This window comes from Populus alba, chromosome 13 (genome assembly GCF_005239225.2).
Source record: "Populus alba chromosome 13, ASM523922v2, whole genome shotgun sequence".
Lineage (NCBI taxonomy): Eukaryota > Viridiplantae > Streptophyta > Magnoliopsida > Malpighiales > Salicaceae > Populus > Populus alba.
Genome location: NC_133296.1, coordinates 16,403,072 through 16,431,071, shown reverse-complemented (window position 1 = coordinate 16,431,071; position 28,000 = coordinate 16,403,072). Strand labels below are relative to the sequence as shown.

The 28,000-nt window shown below is 38.6% G+C and overlaps 4 protein-coding genes across 7 annotated transcripts; 2 read left to right on the top strand and 2 right to left on the bottom strand.

The window, feature by feature from the left end:
* The first annotated feature begins 23 nt into the window (after positions 1 to 23).
* On the top strand, positions 24 to 4,483 carry LOC118054047 (KH domain-containing protein At3g08620). 3 transcript variants are annotated; one of them, XM_073403750.1, is made up of 8 exons: positions 24 to 436; positions 875 to 944; positions 1,041 to 1,132; positions 2,171 to 2,322; positions 2,950 to 3,063; positions 3,172 to 3,288; positions 3,480 to 3,623; positions 4,075 to 4,483. In XM_073403750.1, the coding sequence occupies exons 3-8, from the start codon at positions 1,093 to 1,095 to the stop codon at positions 4,219 to 4,221; spliced, it is 714 nt and encodes a 237-aa protein (XP_073259851.1). In that variant the 5' UTR covers positions 24 to 436; positions 875 to 944; positions 1,041 to 1,092; the 3' UTR covers positions 4,222 to 4,483. The 3 variants fall into 3 exon arrangements, with proteins under 3 accessions (XP_073259851.1, XP_034921381.1, XP_034921380.1); XM_035065490.2 differs by having other exon boundaries at positions 430 to 561; XM_035065489.2 differs by lacking the exon at positions 24 to 436 and having other exon boundaries at positions 600 to 944.
* Positions 4,484 to 5,369: 886 nt separating this feature from the next.
* Positions 5,370 to 7,631, top strand: LOC118054050 (cytochrome b-c1 complex subunit 8). The gene is made up of 2 exons (XM_035065492.2): positions 5,370 to 5,654; positions 7,325 to 7,631. Exons 1-2 carry the CDS (start codon positions 5,485 to 5,487, stop codon positions 7,371 to 7,373), a joined length of 219 nt encoding a protein of 72 aa, XP_034921383.1. The 5' UTR covers positions 5,370 to 5,484; the 3' UTR covers positions 7,374 to 7,631.
* Positions 7,632 to 10,810: 3,179 nt separating this feature from the next.
* Positions 10,811 to 12,979, bottom strand: LOC118054049 (large ribosomal subunit protein uL16). Its single transcript, XM_035065491.2, has 4 exons — positions 12,824 to 12,979; positions 11,490 to 11,991; positions 11,128 to 11,209; positions 10,811 to 11,042 (listed from the first exon to the last, which is right to left on the bottom strand). The coding sequence occupies exons 1-4, from the start codon at positions 12,831 to 12,833 to the stop codon at positions 10,974 to 10,976; spliced, it is 663 nt and encodes a 220-aa protein (XP_034921382.1). The 5' UTR covers positions 12,834 to 12,979; the 3' UTR covers positions 10,811 to 10,973.
* A 5,435-nt stretch (positions 12,980 to 18,414) lies between these two features.
* Positions 18,415 to 26,980, bottom strand: LOC118054044 (probable LRR receptor-like serine/threonine-protein kinase At1g06840). Of its 2 annotated transcripts, none has more exons than XM_035065482.2 (21): positions 26,729 to 26,980; positions 26,263 to 26,487; positions 25,632 to 25,782; positions 25,116 to 25,187; positions 24,937 to 25,008; positions 24,545 to 24,688; positions 24,362 to 24,433; positions 24,144 to 24,215; positions 23,960 to 24,034; positions 23,306 to 23,374; positions 23,115 to 23,183; positions 22,853 to 22,924; positions 22,574 to 22,657; positions 22,325 to 22,393; positions 21,624 to 22,126; positions 21,295 to 21,456; positions 20,140 to 20,423; positions 19,910 to 19,961; positions 19,532 to 19,782; positions 19,226 to 19,360; positions 18,415 to 19,013 (listed from the first exon to the last, which is right to left on the bottom strand). In XM_035065482.2, the coding sequence occupies exons 2-21, from the start codon at positions 26,402 to 26,404 to the stop codon at positions 18,669 to 18,671; spliced, it is 2,895 nt and encodes a 964-aa protein (XP_034921373.1). In that variant the 5' UTR covers positions 26,405 to 26,487; positions 26,729 to 26,980; the 3' UTR covers positions 18,415 to 18,668. The 2 variants fall into 2 exon arrangements, with proteins under 2 accessions (XP_034921373.1, XP_034921372.1); XM_035065481.2 differs by having other exon boundaries at positions 26,785 to 26,979.
* Between the last annotated feature and the right edge of the window lie 1,020 nt (positions 26,981 to 28,000).

The following is a 28,000-nucleotide window of genomic DNA, read 5'->3' as shown; positions in this document are numbered from 1 at the left end:
CGGACAGAGAGCTGCTGGTTGGGAGATGTCTAATCCAAAACTTTAAGACAAGATTGACCAGAAGAAACTTTTCTGTTCGAGGATCCATCCAGTACATGGTGGGAAGGGACTGTAGCAGTAGCAGTGACAGCGTGCGTGATGCATGGATCGCTTTACCATTCAAAGTTCAAACAAAGGATGCGAGCGAATATTCAAGACACAGGGGCCAGCACGTGAAGCTGCGCCAATCCCATGGCAGCGTCCACCTCTCTCTCTGACCATCCCTTCACTACATCATATTTAAGCCGCCGCCCTCCTCGCCTTGAATGATAAAAATCTCGTCATCTTTTATTACTAAATATTTGATCAGTAAATCTCAGAGAACCGGTGTGAGCACAGCGTTGAACCCTAAAGATTATAGGGGGGGAAAGGGAGTGTGATCCACAGTCGCTAAGATGTGAGAGCCCCTCCCTCACCTTTCTCAGCAAATCTTCCTTTTTCTCTCTTTTAACTGTCCATCTATCCATGTGTCTCTGTCACCCTCACTTTGGGCATTTTACACATGCTTTGCTCTTCTTAATGGTAATAATTTCAATCCTTTTCATTTGACACACCTGTAAAATGTTGTGTAAAAACCTTGTTGAGTACAAGAAAGGAAGCCCTGTTCCCATCCTTTTAAACCCCACCATTACTACTACTGCGCTACTAAAAGCCCACCACCATTTATTACTTCTATTTCTTTTTCTTCCCCTTCTTTTAGCCTTCCTTCCCCTTGACTGACTGACTGACTCCCCTTTCCACCCCCCTCCTCCTTTTTATATTTCCCTTGTTTTTGTGTGTGTGTGTTTGTGTTTTGTTATACGATTATCAATAAGAATCATCATCATCATGTCAGGCTTATACACACACAACTTCTCACCTGTAAGAGCATCTCCGCATGTAAGAACAACCCCTGATGTTGACAGGTACTTGTTTTCTATCTCTGTTTCGATTTCCTTCTATCTTCTTTGTCTTTGTTTCGAAGTTTTGATTTATTTTTTTCCTCGTTTTTCTTTTCCTAGTGGTCAGTATCTGGCAGAGCTGTTCGAGGAGCACCAGAAGTTTGAACCTTTCATGCAAGTCCTTCCTATCTGTAGCCGACTTTTGAATCAAGGTTCTTCTTTTATCTTCTTATATAATCTCGATCTCTTTGATTCTTTTTATTTCTTCATGATCTTGGTGCTGTATATGTCAAGTAATCCCTTTCGCTCTTGTTTATAATTGCTGTTATATCTATGAGGAAAAACCAGAAAACATGATTCCCTCCCTTTTAAATTTTATTTTCCCCTGATGCTGCGCTTCTTTGAATGTTGTAGCCCTCTTTCTTAATTGTTTTTGAATGGATGAGAGATATATGTATATGGTTCTCTTTAAACTCAATCCTTTTTTATGCTTGGATAATGTTAGTCAAGCTACTTCTTGCAAAATCAATTGATTTAACATGATTGAATCTATGGAGTCCTATCTCTACGCTCCACTATGCATTGACTGTTTCACACTTCGTGGTTTCCATGGATGAGAATAAAACACTAATCAAAGTAGCTTACATGTGATGTTAAGGTTGCCAACCCCAGTGTATCTAGCGGAAAAGCAATTTACAACATGCCAAGCTGTTTCTTGGATAATTTAGAAGTAGTAGGAGGCATGTGAGTTGTTATATTCTTCACGCTTGCAAAATCAATCACTGTAATGAGTCATGGTCTAAAACATTCAAGCAGTCCAACTTTCAGGCATAGATGTCATGTCTAATTAATTTCTATTATTCTTGAAAAATATGAATGTTATATAAGAAGTGCACATAAAGCTCCAGCCTTTTGATTGCAAAAATCCTTGATTTCTATTTGCTTGTGACGGATCACATTTGTAGGGAATCTCTCTAAAATGTATTTCATAAATCAATATCTTGTCTCATCCCAAGCTAAGTAAAGTGATTTTTTAACTCATCGCCTTGCTGATTACTAGTATTGATGGTGGTCCTGAGCAGCCATGTGGTTAATGTGTATATCCTCTATGCTGATTACACTCCAGTACTCTACGTGCTTTGACCACTTAAATTATAAGCATGTAAACTTCAGCAGGAGAATGGTTATAGTATTTTTCATTTTGTTATTCCAGAGAAAAAAGAAATTAAAGTATTTCTTTATGTTAGCAGAGATATTGAGGGTCTCGGGAAGGACCCCCAACCAGGGGTTCAGTGACTTTGACAGACTACAATATGGAAGCCTGAGCCCTATGGCGTCTTCTGACATGATTCCAAATAATATAGGAACAGGCTTCAATGGGTGGAATGGACTTCAACACGAAGTAAGTATTTCAACTACTCAAATGCATCCCTCTTCGGCTTGGCATTCCTGTCAATGATTTTCTATTGTAACCCAAATACTTGGGTCTATTGTCAAATTCTAGACCAGTGTATTTAAATGAACAAAATGCATGGAGTTTGAAATATCTAGAATAAGATATGAAAACAGATATGGGAGTGCAGTACCGGTTTTCCTCAATATGATGTACCTACATCTTTTTTATAATTTAACTAGACAAGAACTGCTAGTTGCTGATTATATTTTGTTTTCAGAGGGCTACTTTTCATCAAGAACCTATATTTTGGTAGGTTGAAAATGGTCTGGTTTTTTGCCTCAGTCAGCTGATGAATCTTCTTTAGTTGGTTAAGTTTTCATTTTCCTGCATTTGCTCGGTTTTCCTGAGTTTCAGCATATGTGGTTTCTGCTCCATCAAGATTTGTGGCATTGTGCTTGCTGGTCAAGCCAAGCAAGCTCCTTTGTTCATCACTAGCTGTGAAGTGGATGCCTTGCATCTTACCTATGAAACTGATTTACCATGGTTTTGCATCACATGCCTTTTCTGTTTCTTTCGCGTGAAATATTGGTTACGCTAGCATGAACTCATAGCCTCATCCTCATTACATGACAGAGATTAGGACCACAGGGGATGAGTATAGACTGGCAAGCAGCTCCGGCGAGCCCAAGTTCTCATATTGTGAAGAAAATACTGCGCTTGGATATTCCAGTTGATAGCTATCCAAATGTAAGCAATGCATTCACTTTGGAATTTATTATGTTGATATCTACACGTATTGTTCAGACAGTAAAAGGCTATAATGTACTAAATGCCTGATTTCCTTGTGGGCTTCAGTTCAATTTTGTCGGGCGGCTTCTGGGACCTAGGGGAAATTCACTAAAGCGAGTGGAAGCTTCTATGGGCTGCCGTGTGTATATTAGAGGAAAAGGTTCCATAAAAGACCCAGAGAAGGTAATGTGTTTTCCCTTCGGAATAGCGGTTAGCTTGGGAGTGGCCTCTTGGATTCCTGTAAAGGCAGTCAAACTTATTAAGCCTTTTTTGTTATCATATCCATCATAACAATGTACATGCTAAGCTACCAGACGGTTCTGCTTGAATCTCCCTGTTTTAACAGAGTTTTCATTTCTTTTTTTACTCCAAAGGAAGAGTCTTTAAGAGGAAGGCCAGGTTACGAGCACCTAAGCGAGCAGCTGCACATTTTAATTGAGGCTGAATTACATGCCAACGTTATTGATGCGAGACTGAGACAAGCACAGGAAATCATAGAAGAACTGCTCAAGCCTGTGGTATGTCTTTGAATACAATCCTTTTCTGTTGTTCTATCTGGCTTTTCTAGCATTTTTAAGGAATGTGACTCATATTTGATTCGTGCTATTTTTTTTTCTATCAACATGCTGATCTCACAATTGTTATCAGTAGAAATTATGTTGCCTATGTTGCTTGTTTATCATGGCCAGCATATGATCAAGGACGGCGATGGACTTCTATTTATATTTTTTTCAGTACGCTCATCCTCAATTGAACAATTATGCTATCAGAATTAGAAGACATCCTCTGGCAAACTTGCAGTGCTACCGATGCACCCTTTCATTGAATCCCGAGTCCTTTTTCTCTGCTTATGGCATTTGTATTTTGATTTTATATTACTTAAGATCCATGTGTTAGTATCGCAAACGTTCTGTAGTCTCCTACCTTGCTGTTCCAGACAGTGAGATTGCTGTGTGATTGAAATTGCAGGATGAGTGTCAGGATATGTACAAGAGGCAACAGCTGCGAGAGCTAGCAATGCTGAATTTGAGTTATAGGGAAGACAGCCCAGGTGGGAGTGGTAGCGTCTCTCCCTTCACCTCAAGCGGAATGAAGCGGGTCAAAACCGGTCAGTAACAACATTTGATACGGCTGGTCCAATCTCCTCTCTGGTGGATCTCTGGAAGACTCCTTGGAAGGAATGTCATAAATATAGTAATGTATTGCTCTGCTCTACTTATGGTGGTGGCGGCATGTCAAATTCTGTACAGCTAGCTGCAAACAAGTATGGTTTGGCCAGTTGGTGATAGTTTGAAACAGGTCATTCTTTGGTAACCAAAAAAACAAACACTAGTAAAAAACAATTGGAAAGGAAATAGAAATTCATTTTTTTTTTAAATGCAATTGTCTGTTTGCAGTCGTAGTGAGAGTGTGTATACACACACACATAGAAGAGTGATTATATATTTTTTAAAAAATATGTTAAGAATCAGCAAATCTATTTTTGTAGAACTTGGTCAGTCTTGTAATATAAGGAATGCCAAAGGCAATAGTTGCTTGCTGCAAACATGTTCTTCTTGGAGGGGGGGAATGAAGGAAGGACTGACTCGCTAGTTCATTTGCCTTCTTACATTGATTGATTTTCTTCTCGCTTCGCTTACCTCCTCCTGGATGTGCGACGAAACTAGATGAGATGAGATACATCACGAATGATAGGATAATAACGATGGATGGAGAACGATCAGCAGAGCATACCTTTTGTTTTTTCCCTCACTAAATGATATTTAAAAAGAAAAAAAATAAGCAGTGAGAGTTTGAGTTTTTGGGTACGTTTATGTTTTTTGTATAGCTTCGTGATGTTAAAAAATATTTTTTTAAAAAATAAATAAATAAATTATTTTGATAAATTTTTAAATAAAAAATATTTTAAAAAAATAATCATTAGAACTGGTAACAACCTTAAAATTATAATTGTAATAAAAAACAATATTTTTTTTATGCTTTTTTATTCCAATTAGAATAAGGCTAAAAGAATTTTTAAGAGTGTCTGAGATTTTTTTTATTAATATTTTTGATATTAATTCATTATGAAAAAATATTAATTTAATATTTTTTAAATAAAAAATAATTAAAAAACAAATAAATTAAATTAAGAAGTTATGACAAACAGTCAAACACCCTAGGTACATAGTTAAGGTTAAGATGTCGGGTATAAATTGGGTGGATCATGTATAAAGGGGCCCAATGGACCAGCTTTAGAAAATAAAACCCGGCTCCGATTATTCAACCAATAAATGAAGGGAGCGAAGAAAGAGCAGGTGCGATTGTCTTGGAACCGTGGGGTTTAGAAGCAGCAGCAGCAGCAGCAAGGGAGACGGGAGTGACAAGAAAAGGAAAAGGATGGGAAAGCAACCGGTGAGAATGAAGGCGGTGGTGTACGCTCTGTCACCGTTCCAGCAGAAGGTAATGCCTGGTCTATGGAAGGATCTACCTGGCAAGATACACCACAAAGTCTCCGAGAACTGGATCAGCGCCACCCTTCTCCTCAGTCCACTCGTCGGCGTCTATACGTAACCTCCTCTCCTCTCCTCTCCTCTCTTTATATATTATTCAATTATTCAATTTTCGATTTTTATGTAATGAATTAATTCTTTATTTTAAAATTATTTTATAAAAGCAATTAATTTGCGCTATGCTGGCAGAAGAAATATTGGATGATGAGATGAGGGCTAAGAGTGTGTTTCTTTGCATATTCTAACAAAAAAATACCCCCCCTCCCTTTTTTTGCTGCATGCATGCAACTACAAAAATAAAATAAAGTTTTCTGCTTTCTTCCTTTTTACTTCATTAATTCCCACTGTCTTTTTCTGCCAAATTTTGTGTTTTTATTGACCTGCTGCTGCTGCTGCTGCTTCCACCCTTTTGTTTCTTAGGGCTCCTTTGGTATCCTTTGAGGCTTCCGTTTTCGAATTTTCCCAACAATCACTGTCACTTTGTTTGGTTTTGAAAACATTTGATAACAGATGTTTTTTTTTTTTTTTACATTTTTTCTTTCAAGAAACAAAAACAAACGAGGTTACTTGTCTTGCTTATGTTTCATGCCAGGCAAGAAACATTTGATAATCAAATTTTGTGTTTTTATTGACCTCCTGCTGCTGCTGCTTCCACCCTTTTGTTTCTCAGGGCGCCTTTGGTATCCTTTGAGGCTTCCGTTTTCGAATTTTCCCAACAATCACTCACTTTGTTTGGTTTTGAAAACATTTGATAATCAATTGTTTACATTTTTTTTTGTACAAAAACAAACGAGGTTTCTTAAAAACAGAAATGATACCAGACGACCCCTTAACTTTGCACAAATTCAAAACTCCAAACATCATTTATATCAATTCTAACACTAACTGTTGATGTGTGATTGTGTTCTGCGTTGTAGTACCGGAATGCTTGGTCATATCCTTCACCAATGCTCTTTTCCTCTCCTTTTCTTTTCTAATTTAAGTCTCATTTATAACGGAAAATAAGAAAACCCTGCATATTTTACTATCAGGTTGATATTTTTTGCTTGCATGTTTCATCTGCTCCTCCTAGAAAAGATCTCACCTTTCAAAATAAATCAAGGGAACACTCAAACTGCTTAGGTAAATAGTTCCATGTGCTATTTTTGTTATGTTGCTACTCATATATCAAGTAAGAGATGGGCACTTTGGTATATCTATAGTTTCCCCTTTATCATTTGATAACAAGGAATACTTGATAACTTCATATTCCAGAATTGAGCAATACGCTAACCATGGTTAAGCCTTTCTATCCTCTGGTATCTAATGCATCAGATTCGTTAATCTGGTTTCTGATGTGCCTTTATGTTTTCCTTCTTCTTTATGCAATTAATTTGATGTGAATACCTTTCAGACATAGTAATAGTACCCTTCATCCATATTCTCATTTATCCATTTGTGAATGGACGGGAAGAGAACTCAAAAGGAAATTCCATGGTTCAAAGGTTACTGATTTTGCTTAAGTGCACCATAACTCAGCCAAAAAGGTTGCACGATACTCAGATCAGTGAAATGTTCTGCTTTTTGGACTACATGTTAATGCCATAACCACATTCTGAGCTGAATATGTTGTCATGTGTCAAGTATTCAGACCTTGTGCCGTCTCATTGCTGTCTTTCTATGCTCTTAGCTGCTGTTAGCTTGAGCTGACTGTCTTTCCCTGCTTCATTGTCTTGTAATCCACACAGGTATGTGCAAAACTACCAGGAAAAGGAGAAGTTGTCACACAGGTACTGAGGTCAGGCACATGGTCAAATGGATGTCTGCTTTTTCTCGAAGACTAGATATTTTTTCTTCGTTCTGCTGGCAAATAAGCTGAATGTTACTAGCTGCATTTGTAGTTTTCAGAACTTGCAAGTTTCTTCTGTACTGGGTCATTCTGATGATTTATAGCTTATGTTCCAACTTGCTTTTAAGCTTTTTTTGTGGTGTTGCATGTTCATCACCTGTTGTGACCCAATTATAAGATACGGGGGTGTCGCACATTTCTCTCTATTTGATAGCATCATCTTCGCTGCTGATTTATGTGGCATATATATGGTGTTGTACCATGTACGTTGGGCACACTGTGGACAAATTCATATCTATCCTCATTCTGTAGTGTTCCTTGAGGACTGCATGTAAGGAGTTGCTGGAGAAAAATAAAAAGAAAACGAAAAAGGGATTGCTTGCCAAGTCTTTGTTTTTGAGATAGAAGTAAATCATTTGCGCTGCAATTGAGGATACACATGTTTTAGATGCAATCTGAAAACTATGTTGTGAAAACTTGCAATTACCAAATGATAAACGGTGAACGGATTTTTAAAGTCTCAGCCAAATTACGTGAAGTATCTAAAATCTAGTGCCGTGCTTAATTTGCATTTTTTGCTAATTATTATTATTGAAGGAACTGTATTTTTGGATCCAGGCTATAGTTTAGTGGTTCTGGTGGCCGGCTGGCTGCTGGGTCTCGTAGATGGTATCCGCCTTTTCTTTTAAGTCATCCCAAAAAGTACAGGTTTGAATAAAAACATTTCTGAGGCAAAGGAAGAATTGGGAATTAGGGTTGATGATGTTTGAATAAAATGACCGTTAGCTATGCCATGAAAACACAGCGTTTGGGTTAGTAATGGGAGTCAAGGAAATGCACCGTTTTATTTAGTTACAAGAAACAATGTTATCATGCCATGTGGTTACTGTCAGAAATTGTTAGTAGCCTTAGCTGACAGTTTGTTAGTCTATTTTGACTATATCTGTAACTAACATTTCTTAATGAAAGGCATGGATGGGTAATTTTGCAATTGCATCAATCTCCCTCCCTCTCTCTCCTTCTCCTTCTCCTTCTCCTTCTCCTTCAGCATCATCTTCTTCTTTCTTTCACAGTGGTGAATGCTTCTTCACTGTCTTTTTGCTGGCATTACCTTCTAACTATCAAACCCTCCTAGTTGCTTGGAATTATTCCAAGTAGTAACAATCTTAGTTAAGTTCGCTCCAAGTGGTATCAGAGCTCTTCAGGCTCGAGCAGTGGCGCATTACACTCGATCCCAAGAAATTAAGATACCGGAGGATTCCCTTGAATCTCTTAACAAATAACAAGCACAGAAACATGAGCTAATGATGCAGCTGCTAGAATCTTATAATAAAAAACTGGGAGGCACCAGATCATCACCCATGAAGTTGGATTCATAGAGCTAAGGAGCCTTATTAATGGGTTAGCTTACCAACAAGCCTCTCTTTTACAGACCTTACAACATCCCACGTGTCCATCCAACACTGCCAAAGACAGACAAGTTCTTCATGATAACAACTTTGGTGCCCAATCTTGTTGGTCATGCGAGGGTGGGTGCAATCACCATAAGTTGCAGAAACCCAGCCATGATCTTACAGGGTTTGAAGAAAAAGGTATACACATTTTATAACTGCAATCAATACTTTGAGGTGGAAGAGAGAAAAGTCTGAGAAGCTGAAGTTGACATCATATTACTTGGATGATATGGCCTTGTATTGGCACCAAAATTTTATAATGAGTAATGGTAACCATGTAGTAACTTAAAGAGTTATTATCTGGAGGCAATGTGTGCTTGGTTTGGTGATTGAAAAGAACCGTCGAAAGGGTTAATGAATATGAGGCAAGTGAGATGTCTTATAGACAAGACTTTGATATACTATGGAAAATATTGTTGAAATTTATGAGAAACAAACACTAGTATTCTTTATAGAAGGGATGGAAGAAAATTGAGATAAAAAACCTAGTCAAAATATTTGAATAAAAAAACTCTAAAACAAGCTTATAATTTATCCAGACTACAAGAAAATATCATTTTCCTATAAATATGACCACCACAACTCTTTAAGAGCATCTACTCATTCTTAAAATCAACTTAGCCACACAAAAATGAACTCTCTTCAATCCAGTCATAGAAACCTTCCAATATTGACCTACAACACTCCAAAACACCAATAAAAATGGCATACTACCCACTACCACCAAATCATCTATGAAACCTACTAGGCCGCTAAGAAATAAGGTATTGAAAGATAGAAGGGCAAAAGAACTATGTTTCTGATATGATGAAAGATTTATCCATGGCCATAAATGCATGAACAAAAGAGTATATTCCCTTTGCCCTATTGATGATGATGAAGATGTTGACAAAGGTGAAAATGAAGAAGTAGAGCTAGACACTGAAATGGTTACTTTCCACATATCCATCAATTCTTTTGAAGGGATTGATGGTTTTCATACCTTGAGGGTAATAAGCAAGGTAAACAAATATCCTATTTTTATCATGATTGATTCTGGAGCGCACACAACTTCATTAACTCAAAAATTACAATGTAGTCTAGCAATTATTAAATTCTTAACAGATAAGGCAGCTAATGGTGAGACCATGACTTGCACAACAATGTGCAAGAATTTTAAATAGAGAATGCGGGGTGTGCATTTTGAAACTGATGTATTTATGGTAGAACTAAGCAATTGTGATGTGGTGCTAGGGGTACAATGGTTGTCCACAATGGAGAGAATATAGTGTCCAACTATTTAGAATTATAAATGTTTTGCAAGTGATGACCACCACCTTAACACCTCAAAATCAAATAGCAGGAGACTCTACGTTAGATAACCTACTGGAATGCTGCAAGGATGTGTTGAGGGGACAACAAGGGTCTGCTGGTTTGAAAAATGGTCCAGGAAGGGGCAAGAAGCTTCGTTCGAATTCAGTTGATGCCCGAAGGAGAAGAAGCGCATTCAGATACAAAAAGAGGCGAAGTAATGTCAACGAGGTTGGAGGAATGATCAACACTCAAAAACCAAAGGGAAGGAACAGAACAAACAATGGAGGAACGTTGGATGAGGGACATGATAAGAAAGACCAGCCGACTGGTTATGAAAAGGCGAAATTTGAGGTTAAGGACCGATGTGCTGTGAAGCCTAGAAAGAAAGGTGCCGAAAGATTGTTTAGGAAGAGGGAGAAGCTCCAATATTCAAGCCATTAGGTTTCAATTTTTCAATTTTAATTACTAGAACATTCTTAGCTTGGTTTACACTTCTTGGTCTATAATTCTCTTTAATAATACTTCCTTTCATTACAGTGAAGCGAATGCTGCCTGGTATCTCAAATTATACAAGACGCGGCTTAATCTAGCAGTGCAGGGGCCGAATAAAAATAGATGTACCAAAATCGATTCAACCATTGCAAAAACACCATAATACCACGAAATTTCATACGATATCCTCAGTACAGTTTGGAATAAACTTAAACAGTTCAACAACATGCAATACTATTAAAAAAGAGTAACTCAAAAATTCCTCAGATGCTAAGAGATGAACAAAGTTCCTTCCAGGAATGAAATGATCTAAGCAGTTGCAGGTAAGAATGCTCTTCCGGGCTGACGGTTGGCCAAGGGTCCATGGCATCCAAGAAGCTGCATGAAACACATACTCATCAGTTTGATAACCCTTAACTCCAGGATAAATGGATGCAAGTACATATTTTAAACAAAGGCTCACCTTGGCATTCACACCATCTGACATAATCTTGTTCTCTGCCTTCAACTTCAAATAATCATTGCGATTAAACTTGGTGAAGCCCCTGAGAATCACAGTTATCAGACAAGGTTAGGTTACTAATTGTAAATGCATCCACACTAACTAAACAAAAAATAAACAACTTCCAAAACAAAGAGAAAAAACTGCCTTGTCACAAGTACGGTAAAGCAGCACCAAAAATAAAAAAATCAGGGCACCAGGTGCGCCTCTGAGAACAAAGAAAATGCACGCTACTCCATGCATAACAATGATTGTAACAGAAAAAATAATAGAAAACAGATACATACTGACGGTTAGTAAAACAAATGAAAGAAATTGCATACCACTTCCTGCTGACAATAATCTTTTGGCGACCAGGGAACTTGAATTTTGCACGGCGAAGAGCCTCCTGAGCATGGTGACTGTTGCTGTCCTTGCAGCGAACAGACAGAAGAACCTGTCCAATTGCAACTCTAGCACAAGTTCCCTGTGGTTTACCGAAAGCACCCCTCATGCCAGTTTGGAGCCTATCAGCTCCAGCACATGAAAGCATCTTGTTGATACGCAACACATGGAATGGATGAACCCTGACTCTCAAATGGAAAGCATCCTTTCCAGCAAACTTGGCCATGTATTTGTTGCAAGCAATACGTGCTGCCTCAAGGGCCTCACTGGAGACATTCTCCTTCTCCCAGGACACCAAGTGCACACAGAATGGGAACTCATCAACTCCCTTCCTCTTCATGCCAACATCATAAATCCTAATCTTCGAGTCAGGCACACCACGGCAGTAACGTGATTTTGGGTATGGCTTATTTTTTATCTGACGGTAACATCTTGCAGGTCCTAAAAAATAGGAGAGTAAAGAAGAGTAAGAAACAGCTTAATGGAAGAAAACACTTGTTTTATAAATTCAATCACTCAAAATTCAGATGCATATCACATTTTCTAAGTACGAAAGATAGCTTTTGTGGGTACATTAGAAGGCCATACCAGCTAACATATTTAACAAGGACAAACAAAAACTAAAGGAAGTCTTTAACACACGAACCCAACTTCAATTCAAAAATATATAGCATTTAATAAACCGACCTTTTCAAACACAATAGCAATTGTACTAATAGCAGAAATGACCTTTTTAAGATAAGAATATGGTAAACAAAAAAAATCCCAATGGGGAGTATCAAAATTAAGATCTAGGTTAACATCGAAAAACCAAAACGTACTCATCCATCCATCAATACATCCCTTAGACATCAGCAATATAAACCCTTTTCCAATTGTTTCACAATCTTAACCATACCATCTTCAAATATAAGGATTTGAAGATAAAAGAAGAATCATTTACAATGAATATAGATTGAAAATGCTTAAAGCTTTGGATAATCCAATAAAAAGCTAACAATTATTCTAAACCCACAAAAAAGTAAAAAAAAAATTATAGACAACCTATAACAAAAACCCGATGAATAAAATTTAAAGAAGCATGAAAACTCAAAAAAAGTCACGAAATCATTCATATCATATTTCTCATACAACAAACATTAAGATTTACATGGATGGATTAGAGAACAAACACATTTCAAATTAAAGGAAAGAAAAGAAAACAATCATTGTTACGCGAGTTGGGAACTGAAATTCATTGTGGTTTGCACATGGAAGAGAGAAAGAAGCTTACTTCTACCCATGGCGACTTTGTGTGCAGTAGATCGGCGCAGAAACCCTAGAGAAAGAAAATGAGAGGTAGAAAAGGAGAGGCTTTGTATTTATAGAGAGGAGAGAGAAGGGAACAAGAAAAGTAAAACCCTAACACGGTTTGGTTTTGGGACGTACGTGTGTGCTTGCGTCAATATGGGCTGCAACCTCAGCCCACCATTCATACCTTGTCGGTTTCCTTAGTTTATAGCTTGCGTGTTGGACCTGACCTGCCCGGCCCCTTCTTCTCCTCTTTTCTGGTCGGTCTCCTAATCTTTTTATTTTGCAAAGAGAAACATGAGTTAACGCTGCCCTCTATATTGCATTTTTTATTTTATTTCTAGGATATTCTCCTTTTTTATTCAGGAATGATATATATATATATATATATATATATATATATATATATATATATATATATATATATATGAAGTTACCCCCCTGTTAGTTGGTAGTGGAAGGAAGGGTGCCTCGTCGTAAGTAAGAAACATGAAGGTTCTAACATCACTCTTGTTCCAGGCGTTGAGCTTTAGGCTCCTTTAAGCACAGTGATGCTTAAATTAACTGACCACAACTTCAAAAGTTAATTGCTTTTCATGTTACAATTTATAGCTTTTCTTACACCTCCCCTGCGAGAGCTACCACAACGCCAAACACTAATAAATTAACAAGGCAGTGGCATCGGCACTAGAGGAATCCAACCTTAATTTTCACGCAGTGCAACCAAAAATTCACAGAAATGATACCTGAGGCTCTTTACCCTTCATGGAAAGGCAACCACAACCAACAATTTCCAGGAATGAAAAAGATTAATGGATAGATCCCTCAGAGGCTAAGAGATGAACGAAGTTATTTCCAGGAATGATCAAAAGATCTAAGCAGTAGCTGGCAAGGATGTTGGGCGGAATCCGGGGACCAGTGATGTACTGATAATTACTCAACGGAGGGGTAAGCACACTGAGACACAATATTTTACGTGGTTCGGCAAAACCGCCTACATCCACGGGAGAGAGTCCATTTTATTAGAGTAGAGAAAGAATACAATAAATACATGGAGGAGGATCTCATCACTCAACTCCCATCTCTCTTGCTGCCTTGCAGCTGCAGGACTGCTGCCATGGGCAGCAGCCCTTTCTCTTCACTCTTTCACACACTCACGTTATTCTCCCTCTCACATAGCTCTCTTTGTATGGTGCCTATTTATAGGCAGGATGGTAGCTTCTCTTCTTCTTTCCAGCAGCTGCACATGGGAGTGGGTGGCTGTCATCTTCTTCAACAAAGGCTGCTGCCACTTGCTTGGTGGTGGTGGCCACTTTGTTTGGTGGTGGGGTAGTCCCACTAATGGCAATACCTAACAATCACCCCCTTTGCCATTCATGTGGGGCAATTGTCCGCTTGCTTCTTCAGCACAAGCTTGCATCTTGCAGCTCTTCCAAGCTTACCATTCCGAGAGCGTCTCCGGCCAAGTTTATAGGTACTCGCCAAACCTTTCAATCACCAGAGTCACCAAAGCACACCCTTGCTTACACCAAAGGATCACTTCAACCAGATGGTCTCACACATCACATCTGAAGAGTGTTAACGCTTGTCTCTGGGACAGAACATTCCCCTTCGAGCGTATCATCCATGCTCGGTCCGGAATGATTCATCAAGCCTCACACCAAGGCTTACAACACCCCCTCAAACTGATATTCCCAAGTGCGACAATCATTATCTGAGTATCTCGATATGATCACAAGCCCACCACTCTTCCAAGAGTCTACTCATCCAGGAGTTGCGCCTGCCCTCTGTTCCACCGTAGGAACCACGCCTTACTTCTCCATGAGTCTCTCGCTCTTAGTCGTAAGAGTCCAGGTAGCTCTCCACCTTTAACCATGGGGACAACCCATTAAAGGTTGATCCATATTTGTCTTCATACTCTGAGTATTACAATGCCATCTCCGAGCTCACCACCTTGACAAGAGTCAACTCGTTCCCGGAACCTGCGCATGCCCTCTGCTCCTTCATAGCAGCCGCGTCTTAATGCTCCACAAGTTATCCACTTATTGTCCAAGGCAAATGTCTTCTAGCTCATTGATCTTTAGCATGGGGGCAATATCCATGAAAGTCAATCCTGCATTTGTCTTCATACTCATCATAGCCACTTCATTGGCTATCCATCTGTCCACTTATATCTAGCCATCACATCGGCTCTGGGGCGTTCTGAACTGGGCTCATATCATGGCCCACACACCTTCTCATGAGGTGTCTCCGCTCGTCGTCATGCGGCGGTTTGAACTGGGCTCACATCGTGGCCCACACCTTCCATCTGAGGTGTCTACGCCCGTTGTCTTGGGCGACCTGATCTTGGGCTCATTTCATAGCCCTCACACCTTCTCTCTAAGGTGTCTCCGCCCGCTGTCACGGGGCGGTCTCATCCTCCTTCATTGGGGATGACTCCAGTGGCTCCAAGATTCTCTACCACCATGTGGACTTGGGAGAGATTACTGCCACTGACTACATAGAAAGAGAAAGTTGCGGTATACTCCTCGCAATCCTCCACCTCGATTTCTATGTTTGGAGCTTCTATGCCTTTCTGCTTGACAGCTCCACCTACACCACTCTCTTTGGTGTCTTCGCCTTTTATCATAGGCGGTCGCCTTTTATCACAGGCGTTTGCACCCCCTCAATTAGGTGCCTCTGCAACAGCTCATTTTTCCATCCTTGCATGCATTGGAAAGGTCCTCGCGTGTTGTCTTCATCAAGAGCACAAGAGACTTCCTGTTGTACATAGTCTCTGCTCTGAGCTTCATCTGGGAACTTTTCTTCTCTTTGCACCTGTTGTCTCATTATAGTACCTCGTTGGATCCTACGGGTACTCCTGCACAATCTTCGTGTGCCCTCGTGCAATTTTTGTTCTCCAGATTTCTCCCTATTCCTTGCTTATGTTTGACAGCAGCTCATCCTGTCACAACACCTGTCCAAGTCAAAATAGGGTGCCAATCTTCATCCCCTTGCTGTATTTCTCTTCCATTATCAGGGTCTTCATCAATTCTCCCCTCGAGAAATCACAGTCACCGAATCTAACTTCTTTGGAGAAATCACCACTCCATCAGATCCTTGATCATATGGAACCCAACTGTTCCTTTGTGCCGTCATCTTGCTAGTCTTCAACAGTTTCATAACAAACTGTCACATATACGAAAATAGTACCGTATGGATAATCCTTCCACTAAGCAAGTTCCCAGGAAAGATTGGAGGGGTCACACTGGTCCCGCTTAAAACCCAATCTCCTAGACAGAACTTCTTAGGCCATATCTATCCATCGTACTGTCTCTTCGTATATACAACCATTTGCTAGCTTTGTTGCGACTTTCCTTTACAAGTGATCTGGGATATACAGGTTTAATACATGATTTCTCAACATCTGGCGAGACTACCAGTGCTTAGATTCGACAAGATTGGTCTTCATCAGTTTTCACTCTACACCTCAAATCGTCCACATCTCGGGTGTCCTGAGTGTCCCAATTTTGCCTTCCATCAAGGCATTAAAATTTCCCCATTTAACAGTTCAGCACATGTAATTGGGTAAACATGTGCACCTTCTTCTTCTTCATCTCCATCGACCACCATGATGACCCTCAGATGCCTCCTGATCGGGCAATCTCTCTTCAATAATTCACCACTGCCATTTTCGGTCTCGAATCTCAACGATCGGACCGTACCATTGCATCTGGAATGATCAAATTAGCTGGAAACATGTCTTGAATCGTCCAAATCGCACTTTAGACGGCTAAGATTTGATCAAAACAATTCTGGCCTGATCAACGGCTCAGATTCAATCTCAGATCCGGTTGCACGTAGGATCAGCTACACTGGATCCTATCCCTCGGCTCGCGGCTCGGCTCAGTTCCAACTCGGCTCGGCTCAACTCGGCTCGGCCTGGCTCGGCTCGCGGCTGATGACATGGCATGTGGGTCCCACTGTGCTGACGTGTCTGCTGGCATGGCATGCTGACTGTGTTTGATGACGTCACCAATACATCATGCTGATGTCATCTTGGGCCATGCTTACTGTGCATGCTGACGTCACAAATTACGCCATGATGACGTCATCCTTACCCGGGTCAGCCACGTGGGTCGGGTCGTCTGGTATTCGGGTCGGGTCAGCCCATCCGGGCGAAGAAGACGCGTGTGACGCGTGGTGCACGTTTGCGCGCGTGGCCAGTCACCTCGCCGGAGCGTGACGGCGCGTGAAGGATATTCCGACGTCCGTTTTCGACGCGGTTTTCACCAGTGGCTTCGTCTCGTCCTCCTCTACACAGTGGTATGGTCAAAACACAATTTTGACAACTTTCATTTTTGAGCAAAAATCAAACACCACTTAAACCATATGCTCTGATACCAATTGTTGGGCGGAATCCGGGGACCGGTGATGTACTGATAATTACTCAACGGAGGGGTAAGCACACTGAGACACAATATTTTACGTGGTTCAGCAAAACCGCCTACATCCACGGGAGAGAGTCCATTTTATTAGAGTAGAGAAAGAATACAATAAATACATGGAGGAGGATCTCATCACTCAACTCCCATCTCTCTTGCTGCCTTGCAGCTGCAGGACTGCTGCCATGGGCAGCAGCCCTTTCTCTTCTCTTTCTCTTCACTCTTTCACACACTCACGTTATTCTCCCTCTCACATAGCTCTCTTTGTATGGTGCCTATTTATAGACAGGATGGTAGCTTCTCTTCTTCTTTCCAGCAGCTGCACATGGGAGTGGGTGGCTGCCATCTTCTTCAACAAAGGCTGCTGCCACTTGCTTGGTGGTGGTGGCCACTTTGTTTGGTGGTGGGGTAGTCCCACTAATGGCAATACCTAACAAAAGATGCTCTTCCAGGTTGACGGTTGGCCAAGTACGTCCATGGCATCCAAGAAGCTGCATGGAACACATAATCATCGGTTTGATTAACCAAAACCATTTGATTTATATTATTCTCTATAGAAAATGACTTGCCATAAGTTGCAGGCTTTCATTTTTCCAGTATGGTAAAGCAGCACAGAAATAAGAAATCAAGGCATCAGGTGTGCCTCTGAGAACAAAGAAAACGCACGCTACCTCATGCATAACAATGATGCTAACATAAAAAATAATAGAAAACCGAGAGATATCACGGTTAATAAAACAAATGAAAGAAATTGCATTCCACTTCCTGCTGACAATGAGGGAACTTGAATTTTGCACGGCGAAGAGCCTCCTGAGCATGGTGACTGTTGCTGTCCTTGCAACGAACTGACAGAAGAACCTGTCCAATTGCAACTCTAGCACAAGTTCCCGTGGTTTATTTACCGAAAGCACCCCTCATGCCAGTTTGGAGCCAATCAAAACTCATGAATCAGATTTAATAAAAATTCCAATAATTCTCTGAGACTTGCATTCAAAAATCTTTTTACCCAACATGATAGGATGGGGAGAGGAGGGAACATATTCATTGGTTCAAAACATGGGGTGGGTCAAGGCAAGAACCTCTTGCAAAACCCTTTAAATCCATCAGATCCTTAAACACACACAAACTTGAAACTAAATAGGAGAACAGGTAGGTTTTGATCTCATAGCAATATCATTAATTAATTCATCATTACATTACATTTCAGTAAAAGATATGTTGGTAGTGTAAAAGGTATCTCTATTGCTCTGCCTACTATTTTCACAAAAAGACGAAATCTACAAAGACTCTAGAAAACTAACCAAAAAGCTGATAGATAATCCACCCAATCCAATCTTGAAGCACTATAGCAATGACAATCCAAAATTTGGTTCTCCATTTTATTTTTATTCCTTGTATTTCATTTTATCTAGGAGTGATGGTAGGAGCAACTCCACTAACAAGGTCACTGCTAGAGACTTCTGACGACACACAAGGGTTCTTCAATAGAGAGCATGCAGAGGGCGAGGTCATTTCCATTCCGGTATCAGTGCTCATTGCATCCGTTGTTTTAGTATCCGATTCTGGCATCATATGCCACATGCTTTCAAGTTCCCGGACCACATCAATCATTGATGGTCTTTCATCCGTGTCATCGTTGCAACATTTCATGGCCAGAGTTAAGAACTTGTCGACGCAGTCGGAAGGATAAGAACCCATTCGTCCATCAACGATAGAGAAGATCATACCAGTTTGATATGCGATATTAACCTGTCGAATCATAAATCCAGAGACTATGAGATTCAGAGAATTGAACGGATGACAATGTTTCGTCATCAAGAAATGGACTTGGGGACTAAATGCCAAGTTCGTTTGCATGACATGGTGCTCCTACAGGATCTCTAAATCAATATTTTCCATCGATATAAGAGTAAGAAATTATAGACTCGAGCTCAAATAAGAAGAGGTGGTGAAATCATTACCTCTCTAACAATGTTTTTGCCGTGCGAGATTGGTTGCATCCCAGTCAACAGCTCTAGAAATACGACACCAAGGCTATAAACATCACTCTTGTCTGTCAATTTATGAGTCAGAAAGTACTCTGGATCAAGGTAACCCTGCAAAGTTAATACAACGTTTAAAAGAGAAGAAATACAGGGAATCAGTTGACTCCCGGTTTCTATTTCAACTTCGAATTTCATCATGCTACTGGAAGATATACATGTAAAAGGCTCAGGCTCTATTCTTTTCATTAAAACATACTAACATAGTGCGTGCGATAGACTTACCGGAGTACCCTTAACGACCGTGGATATATGACCCGGCACATCCCCTTCAATGTCAGGTACTGGGGCAAGTTTCGAGAGTCCAAAATCAGCAACTTTGGCATTATACCTGGAGTCCAATAATATGTTGCTTGCCTTGACATCTCGATGGAATATTGGAGGATCAGCTTCTGTATGTAAGTAGAGGATGCCCTTAGCTGAAGCCAGGGCAATTCCCAATCTTGTCGCAAAACTCAACGGTTCTTTTGCCTTGGCTGCGATACCAGATGCATGATCCATCAAATAAAACCCATGGGATAAGCACAGAGAATCTTGAAGTGAATCAATCTTGTTTTAGGATAAAAAAAAATGGAATTCTATAATAAAAATCGCGAGGCGTACCAGAGAGATGATCTCTGAGAGTGCCATTCGACATGAACTCGTACACCAACATCTGCACACACAAAAGGAACAGATAATACAACCTTTTCCCAAATGATGCCGCAAATGAGAATTTTCCTTGAGTTGGCTTCACGATGACGAGAAGCATGCAGTTTAATGTTGGTCAAGGTAAAAACAGGAATGGTGGACTTCAATTACATATCTCAAAGTTAAAAGACATGAGAGTGCACCTGTTCGCCACCTTCATCACAAAATCCAATCAAAGATACCAGGTTCCGATGATGTACCCTCGACAGCAACTCTATTTCTGTTAAGAACTCTCTCTCACCCTGAAAAGATGTCTCTTCAGCCCGTTTTATAGCCACAGCTCTGCCATCAGCGAGAAATCCTTTATAAACTTTTCCATAACCCCCTTGACCGATTTGGCTGGAGCTATTAAAATTGTTGGTAGCCAAGGCCATTTCAGCATAAGAAAAACACTTCACGCCTTCGATTTTCAGGGAGGCTTTTGATACTGTGCCCAAATACAGGAGCATGTTAAAAATGAAACTGTTTCCAGCAATAAACTTTTGTTATGAAGAATTCAGAATGCATATGTGTGTGTCCACGAGCGGAGGCATATGTGAAGGCATGTAAAGGCTCGGGTGGGCTCTAGTTCAGGTCGAGATTTTATTAATATTTTTTTTATTAGTTTTATATAAAACAAATTTATAATTCTCGATTGAGGTATTAAAAATTTCTAAAGATGTGTGTAAAGCCTTCTAATATAAAGTTTTAGCTTGAGTTAAAATTTCAGAATTTTTGAAAAAATTTAAAAATTTAATAAAAAATCACAATTTGACCAGTTTTATGTTATTGAATGTAATTTTTTAATTTGACCATCAGATTGAGCTGAAATTTTACGAGGGATCTTAAAATATATTGAATAAAATCTTGTTAATATTTAGGATGAATAGAGTTTGGTAATGCTAACAAAAATAAGATTGTCAAATAAAAGTAAAACGACTCATTAAGGGTAAAATAATTATTTGTCATTGAAAAAATAAAACAAATCAATTTTTTTTTTTTATATGTTGCCGGGTAAAAATAGAATAGGAAAAGAACAAAAAAAAAGGTGAGAGAGAAAGAGAGAAAAATAAGGGAAAAACATTAAAAAAAATCCAAGGAAAAAAAAAAGAGAATAACTTTGTAAATTTACAAAGTCCAACTTATAAAATACTAATCCAAGAAAGAATTAAGTGAAGGAAGGAAAAATTGAAAGGGAAAATATATAATTACTTTATTTTTAAGTTAATTTACTGGTTTGACACAAATACGAGACAAAACACCACACAAAAAGATAAAATATTTGCATAATTCTAATCTTGGAAAGGTGAGGCACTCACCACGACGTGTTTTTGACACAGCTCGGTAGTTCATCGAACGTTTTCTCAAGATAAGAAGAGAAACAACTGCTGATAATGTAACTGCTCCTGCGATGGCTCCCAATACTATGCCAACCAGAGCACCCGTGCTTATTGTAGATTTTTGACGGGAGACAAAAAGCACTGGGATATAGCAACAACAGTGAAGATGAGGATATCAAACCTTTGTAACACTTTCATCACACACACGCACCGATGAAAGCACACCAGACATAAGAACATATTCATGTATAATTACGATAAGCATTAATTTATTTTTGATAAAACACTGATAGGTTTAGGAGACAGACCATCTGCATAGGGACCCAACAGATTGATGCCGAGAAGCTCATAAGGTCCGAATATTGGACTGTCAGGAATGTTCCACCCGGTGAACATGCTAACGATGCGTCGAACCTCACTGTCGTTGAAGGTATGAGAACTGTTTCCGTTAACATAGTCAGGAAAAAGCTTCAACTGCATTTTTAATCGAGGTCCTTTTTCCCATGCAGCTGAAGAAAGGTCTAGCTGATAAAGATACAATTCAAGACCAGATGTCAAATATTCCTGGAATGCAACTCTGTAAGGGATAAAATTTGAGAAACCAGGACTTTTCAGTCGATATTCGAAGATCAAAGGGGCAGCACAGAAACAAGATGAAGCAGATGTTTGGAAATTTTCGTAAGGGGGTGGGCATGATTGAGTGAGACAGGTAACATTAGATTCTGTTGTATTCTGATCGTCCATATCACCATTCTGCGATCCACAAAATTTTACTATGTTGGAATCTGAGCATGCCGGATTTCCTTGAAGCCTGAAAACCATACATCAGTAAGTGATTGCCTGAAAGTTCTATATTTGTCCACGAAAGTAGGACCAAATTAAAGATCACATCTTTTAGTACTATCAAATGCAAAGTGAGTGTTTTTGGCAGATGAAGATTCTCATAGAAGGGTAGATAAGCATCATGCACATGTAGACATGGTGTAGCAATGCTAGTGCAGAAGCAAACCATAGCGTGACATTCTGAGGGAGACTGGTGCTGCCGGAAATATTTGAAAGCATATTGTTTTCAAAATGCCTGCAACATCGAAGAGCAAAAACTGCTGATTAGCGAAACAAGCATCGATGAATTGTTTTCATTATTTTTTCTTAGAAATCAAGAACACAAGTGTGCTTCAGTGTATTTACAACATAAAGGAAAGCATTTTCATTAGACTCTTCCGCAGTAAGAAACGTTCATTTTTATTTCAGCTCTTACAAGTCAAGTGCTTCATTCCTGTTGGTCCTGGTTTGCCAGATGGTGGAGGGAACAGAGCCACTCAATGAATTGTTTGCAATTGACCTGCCACAGAATATCACCAAGTTGAACCATTTAATTTAATTTAATACATACTACATATGTTTGGGCACCATCTAAGCTTCACCAGTAAAATCAAAATGTTACAGCTTCTATAATAACATGAGCTATAATATCAGCTTTAAGAAACCGGAAACCAATTATGAGAAAGAATGAAATAGCAAGTGGAAAAATGCTCACAGTAGCTGAAGTAGAGGAAGGTCTGAAAAGTAGGCAGGAATAGTTCCGTTAAGATTGTTGTTGGATAAACGGCTGCAAAATAAGCAATGAACATCAACGTCCAAAAAAGCTTCGCTGTCATAAGTCCAATGATTTCAAAATTTCAAATAATACTCCAGACACTTGAGCGATTTGTCTTATGCAAAGAATCTATTTATTTGACTTAGGAAAACTGCTACAAAAATGTAGATCATGTAACATTTGCAATAGGGAGAAACCTTACATGGTTGTCAAATTTTCAGAAAGCTTGTTTGGAGGTATGGGTCCAGCTAGCTGGTTGAAACTGAGGTCTCTGAGAAATCACATTGACAATGGTAAGTGAAAAAAAAGAAGCCAGCAGAGTTATCCAGGAAAGGAACATGATATAATTATCCAGTCAGGTGGAAGCCACAGATAGAAAATATATGGACTTACAGATAGCCAAGATTTGGTATCCCGCTCAGGTCAGGCATCGGACCTCGCAAGCTACAGTTCCTGAGACTCCTGATAAAGGCCAGTCAAGGAATAGACGGCAATCACAATAAGAAACACGTGCAACTTTTGAAGCTTGTACACTAAACAATAAAATGAGAAATCACACAAAGGTTCTAAGGACATGAAAGGTTTACGGAATCTAGACTAGCTGACATGACATGTCTTCACTGCAGCAAAGTAGATTATTGAAGGTGAAATGAAACAGTAGATGGCAAGGAAACGATAGTAGAAAGATACTCAAAAACTCCATATTTAACAAATTTTATTGTATGATTAATCTATCACAAATCAAAAAGTTTGGTGTGTATCAAAACTGATTGAAGGAAAATGATTGACAAGTTAGGTAGCAAGACTAGTTCAGTTGAGGATTCATCGGACATACAGGTATTGCAAGAAGGGAAAAAAAGGCATACGTAGACGTTTGTCAAAGCAACTTCTTGTCAAATTATAGGACTTATCATCAAGGCATTAAGTTCTACTCGCATGCATTTACACACACACGCGCACAAAAACAGTACCCACATCCTCATGAGAAGAAAAGACAAGCTTTACTTCTCAAATACTTGCAAATCTAGGGTTGCTATTTGCACTTACAACTTCAACAATTGAGTCATGTTTCCATAAGAAGGTGGGATTGTGCTCCCATCAAAGTGGTTATTGTCAAGCTGGCTGCAAAATGAAAATAGGCAAAGATTACTAGACACTAAAATCTACTATATTGATATAAGAAACCATAAACTCATGATTCATAGTTTCCCAGGAAGTAAGAGAGCCATACAGTATAAGTAATTTCGGCAATTTGTATAAATCTGGCGGAAGAGTTCCTGATAGATTGTTGTTATCCAGAAGGCTGCAAATATTTTTCATGTTGGCAATAAATTGACACATAAGAGACCAGCAGAACAATAAAGGGAAGAAATGAAATTAAAGTAAGCAAGTTCAGTGACGGATAAACGACACACTTCAGAAACAGGAATCTGGATATTGCAAACTTACATGTGAACAAGTTTCGGTAATCTGGAAAGCTCAGCCGGGATTTGACCACTAATTGAATTGTTGTTCATGTGACTGTCCACAAGGGAAAACGATACATGTACCATGAAGTATGAACTAGTTAAGTATAAGAATCAAGAATGTTAGCACTAGTTATAGAGAGTATAACATCAGAGTAATCCTCACAAGTGCTTTGTGCTGTTCAAGTACGCAAATGATTTAGGTATTGGTCCTGATATATGATTCTGGTCTATCTGTATTCTGTCCAAATTTGGAAGATAGCCAAGCTCTTTTGGCAAGGGACCGGTTAACTGATTTCCATTCAGGAGCCTGGAAAAATAAATCCTCCATCAAACATAGAATGGGTAAACAACTGTAGAGTGTAGTTCAGCAATAGAAACAAAATAAACTGTATTCACATTGACTTTGTTGTCAACATTCAGCGCTAACAAATCAGTTCATGGGATATAACCTAAACAATTAGAACTCAGAGACTTTAAAATGCTTGATCTGTTGTTTTCATACTGTAACACTGTTGAAAGTCTAAGCTATTAAGCTAAAAAGAAGTTCCAACTTACAAGAGTTTCAAAGATTTAATATTGCCTATCTCCGGCGGTATGCTTCCAGTAATTCTGTTCCACATAAAATCCCTTCGATAAGATCAATAGAGAACATATGTCAGTCAAGCAGATAAACTGTCAACAGATAGCCATTCTAACAGAGAGATTTGTTTCGGAGGAAAGGACATGAGCCTTACAAAATCTCCATGTAAGACAAGCGGCCAAGCGATGGTGATAAAGTTCCTGATAAATTCATATTTAACAGTTGTCTGCAAAGAAAACAAAAATATTGTTACACAGTGTCTGGGAAAAAAAGAGAGGGAAGTCTGGAAATATCCATTATTCAATCAGTATACAAAGTTCCATTAAAATTGTCAAACTTATGATCTTGGATTCTAACATGTAGCTTTTGCACGAGGCTCAGATAGGGGTAATTATCGATTTAGTAGGGAATTATGGAGAGTTTTCATGTGATTTGTAGAAGAGCACAACAAAATAATGAATTCTCGAACTGGCAATCTGCAAGCTTTAAGGTGACGTGTTTTGAAAAATTGGGCAATCCACACCAGATTACTCCTAACCTTGAAGTAACTCTGGCCAACATATATTCAACATCAAAACAAAAACTTAAGGTAAACTGAAAATAAAAATGTTCAGGCAGCTTATTGGAACTAACTGAAAAGGAAATAAAAATCTGAGGTTTGGAATCATACAATTCTCTAACATGTAGATAGGCATCCTCTTTTGTTGCATTGAAGCACAAAACCCCTGTCCAGTTTGATGTGCATGGATCCCCTCGTCTCCAATTACTCAAATTCTTATTGATGTCAATTAAACTGTTCTTGATGTCTTGCAATGCCTTCACTGCAAAATTTAAGCATTTGGTCATCATCGTTTCATTTTTCATTACGCCTTGAACAACTACTTAACAACATCACAGAAACAATAAGAATATGGTCTTCAATCAGATTTCTCAGTAGGTTCCACGATGAATCATAATATGATGTTTTCAGCATTATTCAAGATACTTGCAAACATCATCAACATTTCTTGCCTGGACAATTAGCAAACTAAGGATAAACAGTTCAAAACCACTGGAAGTCTCAAAATTTGCTCCATGTACTAATTACAATCAGTATTTGATGCGCATTCCAGCAAAAAAAATTGAAGCTACAATAAGATTAGTTAAATCAATCAAGCTCACTAATTAGGAACTCTATTCACAAGGGCATATTCAAGCCAGACTGTACTAATTCTAGAAGGAGAAATCAAGCCTGCAGTGTTGTTGTGGAAAGTATCTTTAAAGGAAAAGAAAAGAGCAGCTAACAATTCAAGCAAAATCACCTTCTTCAGGGGCAGTAATTCCATCTTGTGCTGCTACAAGCAATGAAGAGCAACAGAGCCAGATAAGCAGAACAGCTCCAAATGTGCAAGCTCTTGATTTAGACATGCCAAGAAGGGGAAAAGCACCAGAATTCCGAATCATCTCCTAAAACCCAGAAGTGAAAGTTTTTGGACAATTCAAATTTCCCACTGATACAAAGAAACAGATGCTTCAAGGGCTTGAATCTGCACAGAAAAGTCCATGCTTTCTAATGAAAATAGAAACCACGTGTTCTAATAAAAAATATCAAATATTTTCTAATTACTTCTCAAACAAGGTAGAGAGCTAGTCAAAACAATAGTTTCCAGAAGGCTAGCTAGAGATGCAATAAACAAAGAAACAAATCGCTAACAAAAACAAGAGATAAATTAAGAAAGAAAAAGATAAGATATTTTTATATATATTAAAGTATAGAAGCAAGCAAACATAAGCTTTAGGTAGAGTTGAAAATCAGTAGTGTTGATCAAGCTTGAGCAAGAAACCTGTAACTAGAGAGCTTTGATGATTCGGTAAGTTTTTGACCAGCAGTACCATTAAAATGCAGCAGCAGAGATTATTGATCATGCAAATGGTGATGATGATAGCCATCTTTTTCATATAATTCACCAACCTTTAAATCGGCGTTGAATAAATAAACCAAAATGGGGCTGGCCCTTTTGACTTTCTTTGGTGGGAGGTTGAGGAGTTTTGAATGCTTTAAACAAGAAAATGGTGTGTGGCCACCATGGACAAGAACGTAGCTCTAGCTGATGTGTTCCTTGAACGATATGGCCAACCTACCTCTACCTGCAGCCAATAGTTTAATACTAGAATAATATGGCCTAAGAATTGCCACTTTCAATGATAATCATAACTGGAATTTAGAATTTCAAGTTTAATACTAGATTTTTTTTAATCTTGTTATTAAATTTGATCAAGTGGGTTAATTTTAAAATCCGCTGATGTAGTTCTTTATTTAACTTAAGTTTTCAATTAAACTATGTAGGAGATAATTTGATTTAAATCGATTAATTTTATAAGTTCAAATGCAACTTTGATGATCGATAAAAATATGATTTAACTTTTAAAAAAACTTTAAGATGATTAAATTTTTAAAATATTAAGACAATGACATATTGGATCAATCTCGGTCCCCTTATGACCCGGGTCATGGACTTTGTTGGGTTCAATAACTTTTTTTTAAATTTTTTTTTATTAAATTATATGATAAAAATATATGCTCACAAAATTAAACACCAATCTAAAAATAAACGTTTATTTGAGACAATTATCCTGATAGAAAGCAAACAAAAATTCATAATACAATCTATTTTTCAACCAATCTAATATTAAAGGATGAAATAAAAAAAATAAAAACAATAAAAAAACCAAAAACAAAAAAATATATATAACATCGATAGGTAAACTAGTCAAACCTGTGAATCGGGTAAGCCAAGCGAGTACATCAAACCTATGAACTGAATTATAAACCTCACTAGGATTATAATTTGTTTTTTTTTTTTTCAAAAATATTTTTTATTTAACTATATGATAACAAAAATAGATGATTGTGAAATCAAACATCAACCCACTACTGATATGTTTTTTTTAGATCGCGATAACCTCATAAAAGGTTAAACAAAATCAATTATGAAACTAAATTCTCAATTAACCCAATATTCTAAGGATAAAATAAATAAAAAAACTAATTAAAAAAGT

Bases quoted from the DNA above. Each gene is read 5' to 3' on its own strand.
- LOC118054047 (XM_035065489.2), top strand. From the start codon at position 868: ATGTCAGGCTTATACACACACAACTTCTCACCTGTAAGAGCATCTCCG. The intron at 3,064-3,171 runs GTAAGCAATGCA...TGTGGGCTTCAG, and splicing joins CAGTTGATAGCTATCCAAAT to TTCAATTTTGTCGGGCGGCT. The intron at 3,289-3,479 runs GTAATGTGTTTT...TTTACTCCAAAG, and splicing joins CCATAAAAGACCCAGAGAAG to GAAGAGTCTTTAAGAGGAAG.
- LOC118054050 (XM_035065492.2), top strand. From the start codon at position 5,485: ATGGGAAAGCAACCGGTGAGAATGAAGGCGGTGGTGTACGCTCTGTCA. The intron at 5,655-7,324 runs GTAACCTCCTCT...TAATCCACACAG, and splicing joins CCACTCGTCGGCGTCTATAC to GTATGTGCAAAACTACCAGG.
- LOC118054049 (XM_035065491.2), bottom strand. The intron at 11,210-11,489 runs GTATGCAATTTC...TGTGATTCTCAG, and splicing joins ATTATTGTCAGCAGGAAGTG to GGGCTTCACCAAGTTTAATC. The intron at 11,043-11,127 runs GTGAGCCTTTGT...TGTTTCATGCAG, and splicing joins CAGATGGTGTGAATGCCAAG to CTTCTTGGATGCCATGGACC.
- LOC118054044 (XM_035065482.2), bottom strand. From the start codon at position 26,404: ATGATTCGGAATTCTGGTGCTTTTCCCCTTCTTGGCATGTCTAAATCA. The intron at 25,188-25,631 runs GTATGATTCCAA...TTTTCTTTGCAG, and splicing joins TATCTACATGTTAGAGAATT to ACAACTGTTAAATATGAATT. The intron at 25,009-25,115 runs GTAAGGCTCATG...ATCTTATCGAAG, and splicing joins TTGTCTTACATGGAGATTTT to GGATTTTATGTGGAACAGAA.